The sequence below is a fragment of the Siniperca chuatsi genome, linkage group LG23 (assembly GCF_020085105.1).
Source record: "Siniperca chuatsi isolate FFG_IHB_CAS linkage group LG23, ASM2008510v1, whole genome shotgun sequence".
NCBI classification, from domain to species: domain Eukaryota; kingdom Metazoa; phylum Chordata; class Actinopteri; order Centrarchiformes; family Sinipercidae; genus Siniperca; species Siniperca chuatsi.
Window position 1 is genome coordinate 19,030,112 of NC_058064.1, and position 20,239 is coordinate 19,050,350.

A 20,239-nucleotide genomic window follows, 5' to 3' on the forward strand; every position below is an offset into this window, starting at 1 on the left:
ATGAAACAGAAAACATTTTTATATCAATTGAAGCCTTTATTTCATTATACAGACAATTTTACAAATTTAATTTTATTATAATGTACAGCTGATAAATGAAGTCTTCCTTGTCTCTGTACTTCATGATGTAGTGTCACATAGCTTCAGGATAAGAGTACATTTTCTGCTCACGTTGAAACTTGTTGAAAGTACTTTTTACCACAGATAGAGCAAACTTGTTTGTTTCTGTGTCCACTTGCATATTTCCATTGACTATGACAGTATATGCAGTTGTGCAAATTTTAAAAGTTACTCATGTTAAAGAGAAAATGGTGCGGATTTGGTGAGAAATGCAATTCCTACTGTGACCAATAGATGATGACAGAATGCTGACAATTCAAGAAGTTTTGAAAAACTCACGTCCATTGTTAGCTTTTGACTTCCCTAAGTATATGTTGCTGGAGAAAGCTAATGAAGGAATGAAAAAAATTCTAAAAGCTGACTATTTATTGAAATAATTGTTGCTTGGTAGCAATTCCTTAAAGGTCATATTTAATACTGATGAGTACATATTTTTGTAATAAACACCTCGACTTTATGCTGCAAGATTTTGTGACTGAATTTACATGGTCAGGACCAAAGAAAACAGCACGTATTGATGCTACTTCAATGCAAAGTAACCCAACATCTCCCTGCCTAGCCTGTCCCCTCACTAGTAAATGCCCAGTTGGTCCCAGAAGTCACATACATGGTTCCTGGTTCCCACTTGTGCATGTGAACGTGCTGTCAGGTTCATGACCAACCAGTTGCTGGTGTCGGAATAGCGCGGCCAAACGGGCAGACGCTGCTCCCGGCAGAAAGTCGTCTGTTGGGCCCGCGAGGAAGGGTCACCAGTGTGGGCGAAGGCGCCCCAGTAGCACAGCATCCGATTGGACAGCAGCTTCTCTGGCGCCGACAGGGTGAAGTTGGCCACCGAGGCAGAATCAAAGAGAAAGGGTAGCTCTGCGCCGTGGCAAGCGTGCTGGTAGCAGAAAGTCAGACCTGACCACACACGATGGTCCGATGCCACGTGGTCGAACACGTACATCCACACGTTGCTGCCGGCTGCTGTGCCGGCACGTGCCGACCTCCTGGATGGACACAGGAAGACAAAGTCGGTGACGATCTGGGGAGAGGGAAGAAAGAGAGACATCTGGTCACACAACAATTTTTTTTTTTACTTAATTGAATGAGTTATAGCCATCATTGGCTTGGCTCTATGGATGGCAATGGTAGTTAGTTAGTCAGTTGGTCGTCAATTGGTCCACCAATTTGGACCAGATTAAAATAGCTCAACAACTATTGGATAGCCATGAAATTTTGAACAGGCAATCAAATCAATTCAGAGTTTATGCAGTGGATGTGTTGAGGTGGGCTGGTGCTAAATTGGATCAGCCGGATGGACGCTCTAAACTCTACACTGCTGTGATTGGTTGTTTTGCTGTCAGGCAACTGAGGATGCCCGGTGTTAAAGTTAACTAGAATGGTCAAGACCAGAAGTCAGGTTCCTGCTCCCGCTTCCAGGGGCGTAGCACAAAATACTGGGCCCTGTACATAGGCATTCTCTATGGGCCCCTCCCTGCATCCATGGCTATTCAATATAATATCTCTGTGGGCCCTCCCCTTTTCCCCCCCAGTCCTACGCCCCTGCCCGCTTATTCTCTGCAGTGTGTCATTTGGTGTTGTTGCGCGATCTCTGACTAGGGTTTGTGCCGGATAGGCCCTCCGCATCTCGTGGCCTCATCTTCCCTTGTATGAGACGAGCTGCAGACGTGCAAGTGATTGTAAATCATGCAACGACACCGAACAACACACTGCAGAGAAGAAGCGGGAGCAGGAAATTGACAAGCCAACGGCCTAAACAATTGGCCAGTTAGCCATCTAAGGGACTTCCTGTTTTGGTTAGTACCATAACCTGAGTCTTTCCTGGTGTTTCCAGTGTTTTCCCCTGTCTGCCTCTCTGTGTTTGTCTGTGTCTGCTGTGGGCGTGGCGCTCCTCTCAGTCTCTCTCCTGGCTTCCTGGTTACCTGCACACCTGATTACTGACGCACCTGCCATCCATTAGCTCATCAAGTCAGCAGTGCTACAACCCTGCTCTTTCATCCACTCTTCGCCAGATCGTTGCTTCAGCCAGGTAAAAGCTCTTTCTCAGCCACTTAGTACTGTGTATGCTAAGTTTCTTCCAGTGTTTTTACCTGCAATTAACATTTGTCTCTTCTGCTTCAGGATCATTGCCTGCACTTCTACCTGCCTACCTGCCACGCTCACAGCCGGACCACTGACCCCTTTTGCATGCCACACCTCCCGCTCAGCTCCGCCTGGCCGTTCTCCCCTTACCCAGTCAGAGCCCTTCCCCAACCTCTCACCTTTTGCAATAAAATCCAGTTGGTTCCTCTTACACCTGAGTCTGTGTTCTGCATTTGGGTTCCCCCTGTTGATCGCAACACTTCCGTGTAGCTGACCATTCTAGTTAACGTTCACATGCCCAGAGCGTCATCCCTGACAGCGAAACAACCAATCACTCCAGCGTAGAGTTTAGAGCGTCCCTCGGGCTGATCAAATCTAGCACCAGCCCACCTTAACACATCCATTGAATAAACTCTGAATTGACTTCGGTTCTGTCCAATCACATGCAAGAAGTGTTGTCCCACCTTTCCATAATCTGAAATGTCGTTGTGTTTCGTGAAATGTCTTTGTTTTCTGACATGTGTTTTGACCCTCAGGGCCACCACACCAATAACATGCTAAACTAAAACGGTGACTATGGTTAACATTACCAGCTAAACATCTGCATGTTAACATTGCCATTGCAAGAATATTAGTATGCTGACATTAGCATTTTGCACAAAACACTAAGTAGAGCCTCACAGAGCTGCTAGTGTCTGACAGGAGGCTAATTTAGGCCTCACATCTGTGCGTTGTTTTTTGTTTTTCTGTGCCCTTCATAGACAGATGTGACTCACAGCACACCCACAGCAATCATGGCTTTACATAGGATGTTCTTTTCCGTTCGCTGTTCTTCTTACAAATACATATCTTTTTCCAACTGACATCACATACTCTTTCCCTCTTTCAGTCTTGGAAGAAAAAAAACACATGAAGCCTCCCACTCATGACCACACTGATTCATTTTTCTGTGCCTGCCATGTAAGTATTTTACTGTTTTTGCGTCACTCTCATTATGGGCTTTACGTAAGTGTAATTTATTACCTTTTATTCCTTTATTCTTTCAGAAATGTCTTTTCTTTCTTTGAAAAGAAGAAAAATATGTAACTACATATTCCCACTTTTCCTTTTATAATCAAGACAACTGAAAAATAGTGAATCAATTTGACTGCAATTTTGTGGACAAGAGATCACCCTTGGCCTCATGATGAGTGGATTACATTTCGGTGCTGATCCAGCTCTGGGATTTTAAGCCATGGCTGTTATAGTGTTACATATGCTGGTTACCAAGTCTATAACTAAACAGCACTGCAGTCAGATATTTTTTTTTTGGACCATGAAACCTGGAAAATAAACTATAAACAAGCTGCTTTGCAAGTTGAAGAATTGTTCAACATTGTGGAAGGTATATTCTTCACAGTCTATCTTCTAGTTTCTGCAGTGTTTTTGTAGAAAAGAATATGAAGAAAACTAATTAGCGTGACATCTACAAAGAGACAGGCGGAGCAGCAAAAACTATTGTTCCCTCTCAGCTAAAAGGAAGCAAAAAGAAAATGAAGGTAGAGCGTCTTCTTCTGCCTGTTACCTGGAAACCAGTGTGTCTTTTTGAGCACACGACCTGCGCCCACTCAGCCCCACATCTGACACCTGAAAACAAACGGGACGACTGTAGGAAGCCGCTGGACACACACACACACACAGATTAACGCCTTATCTTCACACACACATTTGTCTGTTTCAAATAGGCACATGCATAAATGTAGTAATCGCTAACAGACACACACTCTACCTGATCACTGATAGTCATGGCTCACAACCACATATTCAAGTGGGTACAAACGCAGGTTAAAATTAAGTTAAGTAATGTGCACAATGTATTCAAGTACAGTGTTGTGGAAATAAACATTTCCTCTGCTATTTCCTCAGCTCTCTCTCCTCTTCCATATGTTGTCCTCTTTTCTGTCCTTCATCCCTACATCTTTTCAACCAGTTTTCTCACACACACACACCAACTATTATGAAAGCAACTTTAACAAATGCAACTGCCCTCCAGCCACAACAAAAAACACTTTCCTGCCACGACGAAGGCAGAGGTTTTATGTACAAAATATTTATCGCCATGAACGAACAGACAAATAATAGTGTTAACTCAAACAACAGAACAATGAGCGCTTGCCGCACCGCAGAACATAAAACCAATTCTCGCAGATTACCCGCTTTAACAGAAACCGCTACAAATGGCTCTTGTTAGGCCAGATCAAGCATGATGCATGATCCATTTTAAAGGCTGAACAACGCAAGGCACAATATAAAACCTTTTATATTGGAGTCTGTATAAAATGTATCCAAAACACAACTTATAGTTGACCGTGACAGTTCATTCTTGACCTGGGAAACAGTAGAAAAAGAAAAAAAAACTTAACTCAGGTTCCACATGCTAGCTTCTCCGGAGCGTTCTCATGGTCCTCCTCAGTGGATGGAATTTGCTCTAAACTCTAGTCACTGAGGAGGACCATGAAATGTGGTTGACAACTCTATAAAAAGCTAGTAAGTGTACCTTGAGTTAAGATTGTTTTTTTGTCAAACAATGTACGGTGATTTTGGTGACACTTGTTATCAAAGAATACAAATGGAAGCACAATTTGCAATGTACATTTAGAAAAAGTTAAAACTTTAGTTGTTTTTTTTCAAGCTGTATGCTTCTTTTGACGTTTGAGGACGTTTATGATGGCCGACAAGGCAAATGCACTGCAACTTAAGAAAACCCATGCTAATAGATAAAACACGCGCTGCAAATACAAAACGACAAAGAAGTGTTTCCAGAGGACACTAAAAAGGTTTGTGACTCACAAAGTCGAGTCCGTATAAACATTCATTGTCTTTCTGTTACTTTGTTTTGTAGGCTACTGTTTCTCCACTTTGTGCAGTCTGATCTGCAGCATGCACTTTCCTCACAGGAGCACACAGATTCAAAGAAAAAGTTTGTAAAGCATTTTTAAAAGTGAAAATTAAGGTTAATTTGAAGGAATTTGAAAAATAAATGTTGAAAAACTACTGTTAATCAGAGATTATTATCAGATTCATCAGTGATGACAGACTGTAGCCTGTTATGAACATTGGAGTGACCAAGTGCACATAAATAGTGTTTCCTAGGTTAGTATATGTCATAAACACTAAATCTCCTCACAAATCATTAAAATTACTGATAGAATTCCACTTTTTTGCTCTGCAAGGTCTTGCGAGGTACACGCAGCCGCCACTTTCAGCGCATGCGCAGAGTAGAGAAGTAGCAGAAGTCAGGAACAAACAAAAACGTGGATGATGCACGGACCCGACTTCAGTAACTTCATGAGTCACAAGCATGGACTGAATAAAACAAACCATGGCAACAACAAGCACGTCCAAGCCATGTTCAGCGCTTTTTAGTGTCCTCTGGAAACACTTTCGTTGTCGTTTTGTATTTGCAGCGCGTTTGTGTATTTGGTTGTGTTGTGTGTATTTGCAGCGCATGTGTTAATGCCAAATTGATGAAGATGTTTTCTTAATTTGCTTGTGTTTTGTCTGTTAGCATGTGTTTTCTTAAGTTGCAGTGCATTTGCCCTTGTTGCCCTCCGTACATGTTGCTGTAGAGAACAACTTCGCTATCGCACTGGCAAACAAGGTGGAACCACATGTCCCGCTAACAGCATAGCGTACAAGGCCTGCGTATCAGTGGCCAATTCTTGGTGACATTTATGCAATTTTCCCAAAAATCGCTATAATCCATTTGCCGTTCTCTGTCAGATACATGAAGCAGTTTGGACACAGTCAGCCTCAGCCAGAGACTCTTCAGTAGCTCCATATCAATAGTTGTAGTCTGGTGGTTACGGCTCCCACTTCAGTGGAATTACACAATGAATCTCATATTGCTGGCAGCTTTTCACATACAGCTGATGAGCTTGTCAGTGACTGAGCTGAAATTCCCTTGATAGCAAAAGATGTTGAGTGTCGTCCTCATTGCTCCTTAGCTTTTATTACAACAGAACTGTTTTTCATTGTGTGAAAGACTTTTCATGGAGAAACTCGCGATAGAGCCGTACTCATAAGGTTGATGAGTGGTGTGTTCAACTGGAAAGAAGATGTTATTCGTGTTGTTTTGTTTTGTTCGGAGATACTGGGTTTGTGTAATGCAGAGAAAATGCGCACAAACCTATAAATGCTACAAAAGGCATAAAACTGAGCTCTCCACATCAGCCTCCTCTGTGACAGACTATTTGACATTTGTGCTGACCCCCCCAGTCCTCTGGAGAAGTGCCCTTTATGAAGAGATGCAGGAGGTGTGTGTGTGTGTGTGTGTATGTGGAGGGGCAGGCTATGGTGACTCCACTGTATCCGTACTGTACTGTGACTGAATACTAAACAGTGTCACCTCCTGACCCCTTGTAGCTCCCTGAGGCCGCTATCTGGTACGTTGCATCGCAAAACCTCCTTCTTTGCTCCTTGTATTATTTTGTTATAAAATAAAGAAACAGTATTTCCTGAATGAGGTATGTATGCCCCGACAAACCGGCTGGACATTGTGTGTCAAAGTTCAACCAGATTGAACTTTCAGTTCAGTTCAGTTCACGACCGGAAGCAAATGTCTTGCCACATTCCACATAGACATGAATGGGAAGTGAATTTCGGTCAGACTGCGCCATAAGACATGAATGAGCTGTGAATATGTGTGCCTAACGACCAATCACTAATCCCCATTGTTTGTCTGGTGAACTCCTTTGTTTTCATTCTAAATTATTTAACTTTTAAATGCACACCTCGGGTCTTTAGCGAGCCAGGGCTATATTACACACTGTCTAATTAATGCATTTCATTCAGTTAAGCACTCGACTCCCTGGTATTCCTCAATCTATTTTGTTAACAATCTGATGTCAAAAATGATTTTAAAAAGCGCTGTGTTTTTAATGTTTTTCTCTAAAACGTTTATGAGGAATTAGTTTTTGTGCCATTTGTGAATCAGATCATTTAAAAGCTGAACTGGAGCGCGAGAATGACAAAGCTTCAGCTGAGGAACTCCCACAAAACAGCTGGAGATGCCACATCTGTCCATCCGAATTTGCAGTGCGCGCAACCTCAACCACAAGCAAGGAACCGTGTAACATAGTACCATAGAAACATGAAATATAACAGGCTACACTGGAATACATGAATAAATTTTAATAAAACCTGATGTATAAATTAATGTAAAAAATAAATAAATGGCAAACATATATTTTGTGGTTTGTTACCATTAATAATACATTCTGAAATGTTTACAAGCAATATGATTTTAATCTATAGCTTAATCTGCATTGTACAAGTGAGTTTATTTCATGACACTTAAGTTTGAAAGGCTATACGAAAGCATAAAACACTTCTGAAACTAGAGTAGAGGCAGATTTAGATGCATGCAAGTGACAGCAGCTTGAAAAATAATAGTAGCTAATGATGAAGCTAGTTAGAGCTTGACTTCAGTTTTTTCTTAAGTTTCATTTTTTAAAATCTTGAACAGAAGTAGTAATAATGTAGTAAGACTGTATAATACAGAGTAATAGTTATGTAATGACATTGCAGATATGCAAATGAGTGTGTGACATCATTTAGCCACTTTTCGAGCAGGCTTTAGCTACTTTCCTTTGAAAATAGTTGGCAACACGTTCGTATTCAGCAGTGAAACAAAGCGGACCTTCCCACTGTTGCTTGGATCAAAAAGTGAATAAAATAATGTAAACGCAGTTACTGGGGGATATATAATTAAAGCACTATACAGCCTAACGTACGATGATATAACTAACCCCTTGCGTCAACTATAAATCCTGCTTTAGGAAGGAGCTCTCAGAGTGTTAGCGGAATTATATTTAAATGTAAATATAATACACGAGGCACAAACTGTGCACCACTGTAGCCTAATGTAGTGCAAAATAAGCAGTGACAGTTGTCAGGACATGGTCAATCTCATCAAAATAAGCTGCTTGGATTTACTGCAAATTTGTTTGGTTCCAGACAGACATGACACAAGTCTGACATATCATAGCCTCATAAAGTTGATATAGCTAACGTGTTAGCAAACAGTTGCCAACTTACACAACCAGTAGAGGAGAAACATGTGCATTTATTTGGAGATGTGTTCTGGCCACCTGACAAATGTAAGTCAAATATTCACTCTCCTTTTAGCTCTGTTTTGGTCTCAACTAGGCCTACCTCCTGAGGGAAATACCTGTATCTGGCTCTTTAGCTGCTAAATGCTCCACTATGTTCACCAGCTAGTTGCTAACTTTGTCTGCTGTTTGGTGCTGGGCAGGTAGTGTACAGTGTTTTTTTTTGTGTGTGTGCTGAAAACAGCTTCCTGCTGCTGCTGGAAACGAGGTTGATGACAACGGTGAGACTAAACCAAAACAACCACACCAACTGCAGAGTCGGGTGATGATTCTCTGTGGGTTTGTCACTGCAAGTGACTCCTTTCACATTACAAATAGTCATTAGACCCGTTGGTCATACTAAAATATTGATAAGCGCAGTTTTAAACACGTGTTCAAATGTTGATAACATTGTTTAATATTACACTTTGTTGCCAATTTATTAGGTACACCCAGTTAAAACAAATGCAGTCTAAGACAGCAGGCCACCAATCATCTACCTTCATGGAAATGTTCAGTTTTTGTAAAAATTCTTTTAGACTTTAGAGTTTTTGTAGGCTATAGTTTGTGGTGATTTTGAAATGCATTACATTATACTGAGAGGTTTTTTTCTAATATTTAGTCTACCCTCATTAACACAATTGGGGTGTCAGGTCACCCAGTCAGAGTTTCTTCCACCGCCAGCCCTCTCTGTCTTGTGATTCCTCTGTGGATCCCTCCTGTCACTGTAGAAGTTAATGAGAGACGAGTCGCTTCTTAGTGGGAGCAGTCAGGCTGCATCTCAAACTCCCTGACTTCAGTTAGTCCACATGCTTCACCCATATAAATGATGGCGGAGAAATGAACTGTGGTCTGTGTTGGAGTCAGACTTTGAGGAAAACTGGAGTGGTAGCTCCCTCTGTGGACAAATGATGTGAGCAATATTGTCTGTAAAGTCTGCTGAATGATGGTGATAGTGCTGAACTTTTACACAAGGTAATGGACTACGTTGATGGCTCTTGATCTGGATGGCAGCATCCCAACATATGAAGACTACATACTGTATATTAACTAAACTGCACTGATCTCGAGAAAATCCCTGACATTTCTTTTTTAACAAATAAATCACAGCAGCAAAAGAGTACAATTGTTTTCAAATCCCCATCAGGCTCGTTAGACGTAGAGAAGCTGGAGAGAGCGCAGAAGACAGCTGGGTCCTCGTTACACACCGAGCTCTGGCTGGGTGGGACATCGATCCATGCATGACCGCCCGCCTCGCATAGCCATTGAATGAGTGGTTATTGATGCAAGTGCGTGTTTGGGTGTGTGTAGGAGACTGTGTATGAGTGTTAACTTCTCAGTCTGTGAGCGTGTGAGAAATATGGAAGAGAACAAAGCTCCTAAAATGCAGGTTACAGCGTAAATTCTTTGTGTGTGCGCTACTTCACTATTTTAACACAGACAGCACTTTAATTCTGGACAAATTAGACGTTACTGTCTAAATGTAAGCCAGCTGGAAACAGGCTGACAGTTTCCTGACAGCCACCGGATAGCTAATGATGAAGAGACAAAGCCACATCAAATAGAGGAATATTAATTATGCAATTTGCCTCAGTCTGATCAAAAGCAGCTCGCTTCAGTTACTTCGGTTTCTATGAACTGAAGATTTCTCTCTGAACTTTACATATGGTCTCTAAGCTTAGATTACAGTGTCCTGTAGCAGAGGAAATACAGGCTCTAAAGTGACTTTTGATAATTCACCTTTAGTCTCTTTAAAACACAAGATGGCAGGTGTCATATTTTCAATCACTGCTTTTCATTATTCTTGCTCATATCTGTGTTTATCTGCGCAGTGACAAATCAGCTACGCTTGTTCACAGCAAGGTTTTAACATTTGAATGTTTGTAGGGTAAGCTTGGGGTTGTGCTTTTAAAAAAAACGCTTCCTCTTTACAAATGGAGCAATGATGATTTTGACATAGTGGCTACAGTTTTAAAACTATGAAGAAATGTTTCTCTGTTTCCCAAGAATCTACAACCATGCTCTGTGACATTTGTGTTGGTCCCCCAGTCCTCTGGAGAAGTGCCCTTTTAAGAAGAGATGCAGGAGGTGTGTGTGTGTGTGTGTGTGTGTGTGTGTGTGTGTGTATGGAAGGGTAAGCTGTGACTCCACCGTCTCCCTACTGCACCGTGAACTGTGACTGAATACTAAACATGTCCAGGAGCGTCACCTCCTGACCCCCTGTAGCGGGGGAGGGTTTCTTCTCCTTCTGTGTCGTCATGAGCCACTCCACCACTGTATTTTCACAGCGATAAAAAACTCCAAACATAAGATGATTAAAGTGAATGATAAACAAGGCCAAGAGTCTATCCGTGCTAGCGGCTAACATCCGCATGCTAACATGCTCACATTGACAATGCTAACATGCTGATGCTAAGAATGTATAATGTTCACCATCTTCAACGTGTTAGCATGCTAACATTAGCTAATTAGCACTAAACACAATATTCAGCTAGCATTTGGTCAGAAACAGGATGTGGCGTCAGAGAAAAAGGCTCACCAAAGTCATTAGCATTCATTGTCTGGGAACCATGAATGTCTGTACAAAATGTACTACCAATCTATCAAATAGATGTTGAGATATATATATATAAGTAATTCTGTACATATATATAATTCATTTTAGTTGTTGTTCACTGGATAAGTGAAAACTTTGACCCGTTGGTAGCACTAGATCAAAAGTCAGGGAATTACCAAAAATCATTAGGATTCATCATCGAGGCACCATGGATAGCTGTACCAAATGTCATGGCAATCCATCCAATGGTTGTTGAAAATTCACACAAACAACCTCGAGGTGGCACTAGAGGAAATGTTAGGGCTTCATCAACGTCAGTATAGGACCAAAGGGATTGACTGACCGACAGACCGGCATTGCCATCCCTAGAGCCATACCGCTAACATGGCTAAAAACAGTAAAACAAAACAAAAACATGAAAAAATAACCCCTAAACTAACATGTAGCAACAACTTATAATGCTATCAAATGAGTTAATTTGTGTGCACAGCCTGCACAGGAGGCAGTGTAATGGAGGCAGGAGGAGACTCTGAGTGTGGCCAATCAGAACAGCTATTAACACACTGCCTTTAGACAAAATTCGGACAACACACACAAGTTAGTTTGTTAGCAACATCTGTCTTTGGCATTCAGGTGCATATACATTCTGGTCCTCAATAGTTGCTATCTCAATATTCTAGTGATTGGTATGCTAGTCATGCTAACAAGCTCACAATAATGTTGACCATGTTCACCATCTTAGTTTAGTGTGTTAACATGCTAATGTTTGCTAATTAGCGCTAATCACAAACAACTGAGACTGACAGGAATCTGATTGGTCTTAAATCAAAATATTGGACAAATTGAAATTCTGACCTCATGGTGGCGCTAGAGGAAAAGTCATGCGGTCCCCAAAGATTTGTAATGTATTTCTATTTGTAGCAAAGTTTATAGCCTTTTATCCAATAGTTACTGAGATAGTTCACTTGGGACCAAAGTAGTGGACTGACCAAATGATTGACCAAACAACCTACAAAAATGCCTTCACTAGTATGGCTAAAACTGACTCTTTAGACAGTCAAAACGAGATATATGTGTTATGCACAACCACCGTAGCAGGACAAACTTTTTCGGTATATTTGGTTCAGTACTCAGCTTTCAATGGGATTCCTCCATTGTTTTAAATGTCAGTGGTTTGTGGAGTCAGTTGAGTGTAATTTGTCCTCCACCAGCAAACAGCATTCGCTTGTCTTTTTTTACTAATAAATAATCAAAGATGTTTAGACATTATCACTGAAATAAATGTTCTTTAGCTCTATCCCCTGACGCTTAACTTGGCCAATAACTCGGCAAATTAGATTATTCTTGGCCCTAAGAAAGCTCTTACTAAAATGTGTGTATAGTGTATGTGACTATATATCAGCCACAATGCTGAAACTGAAAAGATTATGAGTTGACCCCTTTTACCTGAGCTAGCATATCCCTGCGGTCAGCGTCCCTGTACAGGGGCAGGTACTTGTGCAGGATCCGCAGAGTGTGTTGTTTAAAGATGGCTGTGATGTACACAGTGCTCTCCACTGCAGAGACCGGCTTGTTGAAGACACCATACACAAAGATCACCCCCTCTTCTGAGGTCGTACCTGCAGGACAGAAAACAGAGCTTCGGTCCATGCAAACAAGTAGACCTCTATGTTAACTGCAGCCTTTCTATTACTCATTTGCACAACCATTCTGTTGTCTGATTGTTTTTAAGTTTCTAAATATTTCTTCAACATGTTTACTACGGTACTTATTATGACTGTGGGCAAATTTACACCAAAACGTAATTAGGCTTCAGATTTCACCTTGATTCACCAGGCTGGTTAGTTTCCTAGAAAACATGTATTACTCAGTGTCTCAATTCTTTTTTTTTCTTCCATTGAACATTGCCTTCAGCTTTGTTATAATCTTGGGAATTTTCACATCAAATTGTGTGGTAACGAGTACCAAAGGGAGTCCAGCAAACAGCTAAGAGATTGGCCAGGCTGGCCGGAGGTTACTCTCGAGGCACAGTAATGCCAGAATGAACTGATGTTAATGGCAATTTGTGTAAAATCAGACACGATTTTCTCAATTCTTGAACATCTGATGAGTGTTTTACAGTGTTTCTTCCTACTGAAGCATTAAATGCATGAATTTTAGTATTGTATGTTTTCAGTGGATTCATAGAGTTCCCACCTTAGGCCAAGCAGTGCAAATGGGTAAATTATAGATCTCAAAGTCAAAGTCTAGACAATAGTTAGAGATATCCATTTGAGCTGTGGTGGAAGAATTATTCAGGTCTTTTACTGAAGTAAAAGTTGAAATACCACAATGTAAAAGCACAGAAGTGTTATCAGCAAATGCACTTAGAGTATCAAAAGTAAAAGTCCTTATTGTAGTTTTTGTACAATTTTACAGCCGTTTCCCCTTGTTTGCAGTCTTCATGCGAAGTTAAGCTAAACGGCTGATGCCTGAAGCCTTATATTTAACCGACAGGTGTGAGACTGGTATCGATCTTCTTTATGCTTTCATGGTGTATATTCTTTAACAATTTTGCATTTTATCTAATTATAACCAACAAAAGGGAGAGTGATTAGGATTGGGAGCCCACAACTCACTTTTGCCCTGCGACCCCCTAGCAGTTTAATCCGGCCCTGACTGTTGGCTTACTTGATCTATAACAATGTGCATGACTGCTCTTTGTTCTTCACCTGGGCCCAAGCTCCCAGCCACTATAAAAGCTGCCTCGTCGCTCCCTTTATTCGCCATGGCCTAGAGTCTAGGATCTGGGTTTGTATGTCAAATCTAAAAAGTACAATAGTTTCCTCTGAAATGTAGAGGAGTAGAAGTATAAAATGTAAATACTTAAGTTAAGTACTTCAAAATTGTACTCACATACATTCCATCAGCGACAGTGTCATGTTACTTTTTTTTCTGTGTGTGTGTCTTACCCAGCAGCACTGGCTTCTCTTTCTGCCAGTGACCCTTCTGGAAGGCAGTGACAGCTTGCTCTTCGATTAACTCCCCGTCGATATAAGGACCCCAAGTCTCAAAAACCTCCAGGAACCTGAACGGGTTCACAATCTTGGAACCTGAGATCAAAACCACATTGGTTGGATCAAAAATACGGTCTGATTTTTCCAACGGAGAGCAGGGGGCTTGAACTAGATGAAGATGGAGACTAGATGGAGTCATGCAAAGACAAGACATGCAAAATACTGTAATAATACACCTGCTTTTGATTCGATTGTTTTTGTCCTAAGACTTTTCTTAAGCCATCAGAGCTGAAATGTCTTGTCACCAGTGTCTTTTTGTTCCAGATTTTTGGGCTTGAAAGTGAGTTCACGCAGGCAGAAAACAGCAGCTGATGACGTAATCACTGAGGCAGTTATACTGATCAATAACGGTGTCAACCCTACAGATATATTACAGTCATTTTGTGCTGTGAGGCAATAAAATCCTCTAATTGCCCCTTCAGAGGCCCACTATTCCTCAGTTGTCATGATTTTGTTTTCCAATAAGCCACAGTTCAGGATAAAAATAATGTTTTTCATCATCTTTTGCAGATAAGCATACTATATCCTGCCTTCTTATGTAACTGTGTGGGCAGCACTGAGTGTTGCTTTAAATTTGGTGAGCGTAGGCCGGTGTTTGTGGCGCCCTACTTGTTTTCATCTGGGCGGCCAGGACGGCCTGTGGAGTGAGAGACAGCAGGCAGACGATGTCGCTCACAGAGCAGTTGGTCTGTTTAGCAAAGTCTTTTCCCAGCCTCAGGGCGTCGTGTCTGGAAGAGACGCAGAAAAACAAAATTACTGTTCAGCTTGAAGTTGTCTGTAAGCATGCTGGAGACATTCTCACAAGGTCTGAATACAGCAAGGCCACATATCCCTCTGATTCTATCTTAGAAAAAAAAGGAAAATGAATACTTTTGACAGCTCTTTGAGTCCATAGTATTCTGTAACTTCAGCCGGGCACAAATCAGTCACACATCAGTAACCAATATCAACCTGAGCCGATGGTTCCTCACCTGGTCTTCAGAGGGATGGAGAAAGGCAGACTCTGCAGGACCGCCTGTTTAAACAGAGGCTTGCTGCTCTGGGTCATCAGGTGAAGACTCACTGACTGAGCACCGGCACTCTCCCCAAATATTGTCACCTGACAAAAACAACAGCACAGAGGCTTGGCATTAAAAGCCACAATCAGCAGCTTTGCATGATAGCAACAAAAGATAACTCTCACTGCTAGCTGTTTGAACTTCACTACCCAGAAATCCTCTGAGTTGATGTAAGTGAACAACATACTTGTTTTCCAAACTGGCTGTGTGTCATATTTCAAATCAAAGGAAAGGTGAAAATAAAGAAAGTGTTCCATTCACCAGTTTACGTACATTTTTTGGTCCTCTAATTGGAGTTAAAAGTCACCCAGCCTCTATATGTGTATATATAGTATATGAAAATGTTGTGATGCTTCTTCATACATATACTGTGCCTGTTAAAGGACTGAAACATTGTAAATACATATACATGTTATTGGGCCCCAACACATCACTAAACAAATACTGCCATCTACTGGTAACCTGTCACAACATATCAAGCCTGTTCAAATCCTGTTTGATAGCAACTTATGTTTTGAGCAACATATCACTAAGCTTGTCCAATCATGTTTTAATCACCTCAGAAATATTGCAAAAATCTATAATCTATTTTAAATCTTAGTGATGCAGAAACTGTTGTACATGCTTTCATCTCCTAAGGAAGAGAGGAAGAAGACAGGAAGTAAAACAACAAGACACACGAGGAGAGGAGAACACTTCAAAATAAAACAGGAAACAGGACAAAAAAACAAAACTATGACATCACTTGTCTTAATCAAAAAACTTTGACACGACTGCAGACTGTACAGAACTCAGCTGCTAGGGTTTTAACCAGGACCAAGAAGTACGACCACATCACACCTGTTTTAGCCTCTTTACACTGGCTCCCTGTTGGTTTTAGGATTGATTTTAAGATCTTGTTGATTACTTTGAAGGCTCTTCATGGCCTGGCCCCAGATTATATTTTAGACCTTTTAATCCCTTATGAACCTTCACGTAGTTTGAGATCTTCGGGCAGGGGTCTCCTGTCTGTTCCTGAGTCCAGATTGGAAACTAAGGGGGGCAGAGCTTTTGCCATCAGGGCCCCGAGGCTCTGGAACAACTTGCCCAAATTTCTTTCTCTCTCAGTGAAGCACTTTGTTTTGATAAATAAAGTTTATTATTATTATTATTAAATCTATACTAAATATACTGTATTTTTCACTGTTATATCAAAGAAAAGCAAAGAGACAAAACACAAAAGAAAAGAAAGTCTGGACAAAGTGGGTTTTTTTCATTTAATTTGGACAAATGAGGTTGTTGTTGTTGTTGTAGTACGGAAGACTACCACCGAGTACAACCGAGAGCGTGTGCTATTACACTCAACTCGGAAGAAACGGTGAAACCATACTAAGAGTCTACAGCTGGTTGATGAGAATGTCATTAGTCTGGTGGGTGAGCGGTCATCAACCAGTAACCAAGTCTTCTGCAATTTATTCTGAGGAGAACATGAATGTCTGTAGTCAATCCATTCAACCCTTGTTGAAACATTTTACAAAAAAACACAAAAGTCAACCTCATGGTAGTACTAGAGGAAAAAACAGAGGATCACCAAAGTCAGTAGGATTCATCCTCTGGGAACCATGAATGTCTCTAAAACGTTTGGTGCCAATCCATCCAGCAGATGGTGAGATATTTCACTGGATAAGAGAAAACTCTGACCTGCTGGGATACATCATCTAGGAACAATGAATGTCTTTTTCATAAACATACACAATGTTTAGATTTTTAGATTTAGAAACATTAAATGGTAGATAGACTTTTTTTTAACTTATTTACAATAAACATAATTGATTGCTACATTCCAATTCCCTTAAGGCCTGTAAGAATTCATATGAATGTAATGACACCATTCAACTTGTAAGCTTGTACAGTACATTGTATTTTTAATCATGCATGAAATCATCATCCCATCAAAACACTTGTTCAAAAGCATGTAAACTTGCAAAGCTAAGTAAGATACAATACTTCTTATAGCAACCGGTGTGAACCACCACTTTTATCTATGTATATTGCTTTGAAGAAAACTGTCAGTTTTGTAACCATTGTGAAACCCATCACACTGTATTTCTATCTTGAAAAAAATCAGTAGAATCATTACTGGAGATTTTAAAAAGGACACAACACAAAATAAAGAGATGTCCTTTTAAAATTAGAAAATGAATTACAGTGCTCAAATAAGTACACCGACTGACTCTCTAGATAATTAGCCTAGGTGTGTGTAAGTGAGTGTGTGCGTGTGTGTGTGTGTGCTTGCTTGCCTTGCTGGGATCACCTCCGAACACTGCAATGTTCCGCTGGACCCAAAGAAGAGCCGCCTGCTGGTCCAATATCCCATAATTCCCTGCAGCTGAGGTGTGAGGGTCTTTGCCCGACACAAGGAACCCAAAGGCACCTTAAATCGTGCGTCAATTCACATGATCAGCAAGAGATAATTGACTCCGGCAAGACATTCATTTCCTCTGAGTTCCAAATTACCGTTCATATATCTCTGCTCCTGTTTTCAGTCTTGCAGGAAAGCACAGTAATTACCAACAGGCTCGGTCATTTAAAATAATGACATGCACACATTATCCAACCTCATACTGTCTCACTCACACAGACAAACACACACATCCACTCTATAATAAACACACTATTATTTTAACGAAGTTATTAATGTCAATGCTTGTTGTCTTTACCAAGCCAACTCCAGTGCTAAAGTTCATCCTTCCTTTCTTCCTGCACATACAGTACAATTTATAAAAGGCCATAAATAGACACAATAATGGTGAATACACATATTATGTCCCTGTTTCCCTCCGCTAATACGCAGGTTATTATACTGGAATAGGTCCATTAAAAGTGAAATACCACCAAACTTTCATACCTAGTCGGTACTCCACACTTACAACAACAGTGTGGGTGAAGTTACTGATGAAGCGTCCATCGTACAGCGGCTTGGAGGCAGAGCCAGCGATGAAATCCCCACCATGGATCCACACCATGACAGGCAGCGTGCTCCTCAGAGGGGAGCTGAAGTTCACATCCACCGGGACAAAGATGTTGAGGTAGAGACAGTCCTCACTGACCTTTGGAGGAAATATCCTTTCAGTTTTTGATAATTTAAAATCAATATTTCATTTAGTTCTAGCTTAAAATTACTATTTTGTCAGGCTACAAAATGATATTATATTTTAAGGCTAAGCAACATTACACTGAAGCTTGGTGAAAATCTCAGCAACTCAGCTGCTTCCAGGTTCAAACTAACTGAAGCTTATAACTGGCTAGTTAGCTACTGTTAGCTACTTAGCTAGCCTCCTAACCTAACATCATGAAATGAATGGTCAGTGATTCACTTTATTGTTTTTAGGCTGATATTTTGAATTCCTTCTTGGACAATTGTGTTTTCCAGTTAGCTAGCTTACGGAGCAGAAAGTCGGCCTTCACGCAGTGTTGGCAGACTGAGAAGAACAAGACAACCCCTCGTTATTCCCACTTGGGAGTGAGTTCACGCATTATCACAAGATGGCTACCCCCACTGCTAGCCTTGTAGTCACACCATTTAAATAGCCTAAAGTAGCTACTGTATATGTGGCAGTTTGTTAATAAGTGAAAGCAGATGCAAACAGTATGTAGCTCCTATTAAATTAGCCAAATCGATAGTATGTAACTGCTAGCCATGGTGGTTTTGCAGTCATTTTAGCATTTTTGTAGTTATTTAGTGGGAGATATTTTAGCTGTCAGAAATTCTACATATCTCCAACTTAAAATTAAAACTAGGAGCTTGATGTTCCTCAAACACAGCTGCTCATAATTACAGTCTGAATGACGTGAAAATACCGAACGCAGCTTTACTGTTTTGTTTGTTTGGACATTTTTGTATTTATTTTGTAGATACATTTTGTAGATATTTTATAGGCTGATTAAAGTATTTTAAGCCAACAAAGAATAAATAAAAGATTCAGTATTTCCTTCACAATAGACCTTTAAACCTCAATACAAATAATTCAGATTTTAGAGACTTTTTTGGTGCATGAGGGGAACTTGGACTCATGGCCTCAGTGTTTTGAAAATCCTGGCTACGGCCCTGCAGGAGGAGATGGTACTGTGTATGTGACATACAAGAGCATGAGCCACACAATGTGAAAGCAAACTAGAAGGAGAGAAACACTTTCATTGGAGTGAATGTGCACCATCTTGCAGTCCAGAATTCAGTTCTTGTAATACATCCGTGGCTTAGCTCACACTCTCAAAACTATTTGTGGCTCTTTAGCTCTGTAGATTATCAACTGATTTATACGTCCACAGTACCTTTGACTTTGAGAAAGGTTTATATAACCCAAACACAAAACTGTTTTCAGGGCACTTGGCCCTTTTCTGTCACCTTAGTACAACTGTCTTCTTTGTCTTTAATATTGGTGATCTAGCAAGTGAAACTTATTTTACTGTAGTACTCACTGTACTCTGTGCCAGAATACCAAAAATGTTATTACATCCTAAAGTGAAATATCTCGACAACATGCAAATAAGTGAGAAGTCCCTTACTATCCGAGGACACTCCTCAGTGATGGGTCCGCTGCAGACCTGCATGCATGCCGCCCTGGGGAAGGAGGCATCATAAACCCCTGGCCAAGGACTCACAGGTCTGGGGGGCTTCCAGCGGTAAGCCCCAACAGGGGGGTCTGCATATGGTATCCCATAGAATATATGGGCCTTATCCACCGTAATCCCCTTGATCTGGCCATCTTTGGTTAACACCACAGGTCCAGGAGCCCCATATGTATCCTGATTGACTGGCTTGTCCTTGGTTTGCTCTGTGATTGAGAGGACCTCCGGGCGGCCCAGGTCCTTCAGGGAGTTTAACTCAAAGTCTCTGTTGATGATGAGTGGCTTGTCTCTCACCAGCAGCCGGGGGTAGTTACTTCTCAGAAAGCTGACAAGGTCGATGTCATCATCATTTTTCGTAGCCTCTCCAGAGGCCAGCACTAAACTTAGTGTGCACAGCAGCAGCAAACAGTGCCAGCTCTCCATATTGCGTTACAATACTCTTCTACTTCCCCAGACCCTGCTGCTCAGATCTGGATTTGACTTCAATTATGGCTCAGCAGAGGTAGAAAAGTTTCAGCCCCCACAAGCCTGCAGCCTGAAATTCTCCAGAGACTGTGCATACTTGTGACTCCAATTTGGCTGGTTGCTTGTTAAGATTTGTCAGACAAAAGCTGCTCTGTCTGA

The 20,239-nt window shown here is 41.1% G+C and overlaps 1 protein-coding gene across 1 annotated transcript; it reads right to left on the minus strand.

The window, feature by feature from the left end:
- Nucleotides 1-15: 15 nt before the first annotated feature.
- LOC122871632 (cAMP-regulated D2 protein) lies at nt 16-20,216 on the minus strand. Its single transcript, XM_044186988.1, has 8 exons — nt 19,553-20,216; nt 17,895-18,096; nt 17,287-17,420; nt 14,921-15,048; nt 14,559-14,677; nt 13,845-13,985; nt 12,340-12,512; nt 16-1,144 (listed from the first exon to the last, which is right to left on the minus strand). The coding sequence occupies exons 1-8, from the start codon at nt 20,036-20,038 to the stop codon at nt 692-694; spliced, it is 1,836 nt and encodes a 611-aa protein (XP_044042923.1). The 5' UTR covers nt 20,039-20,216; the 3' UTR covers nt 16-691.
- Between the last annotated feature and the right edge of the window lie 23 nt (nt 20,217-20,239).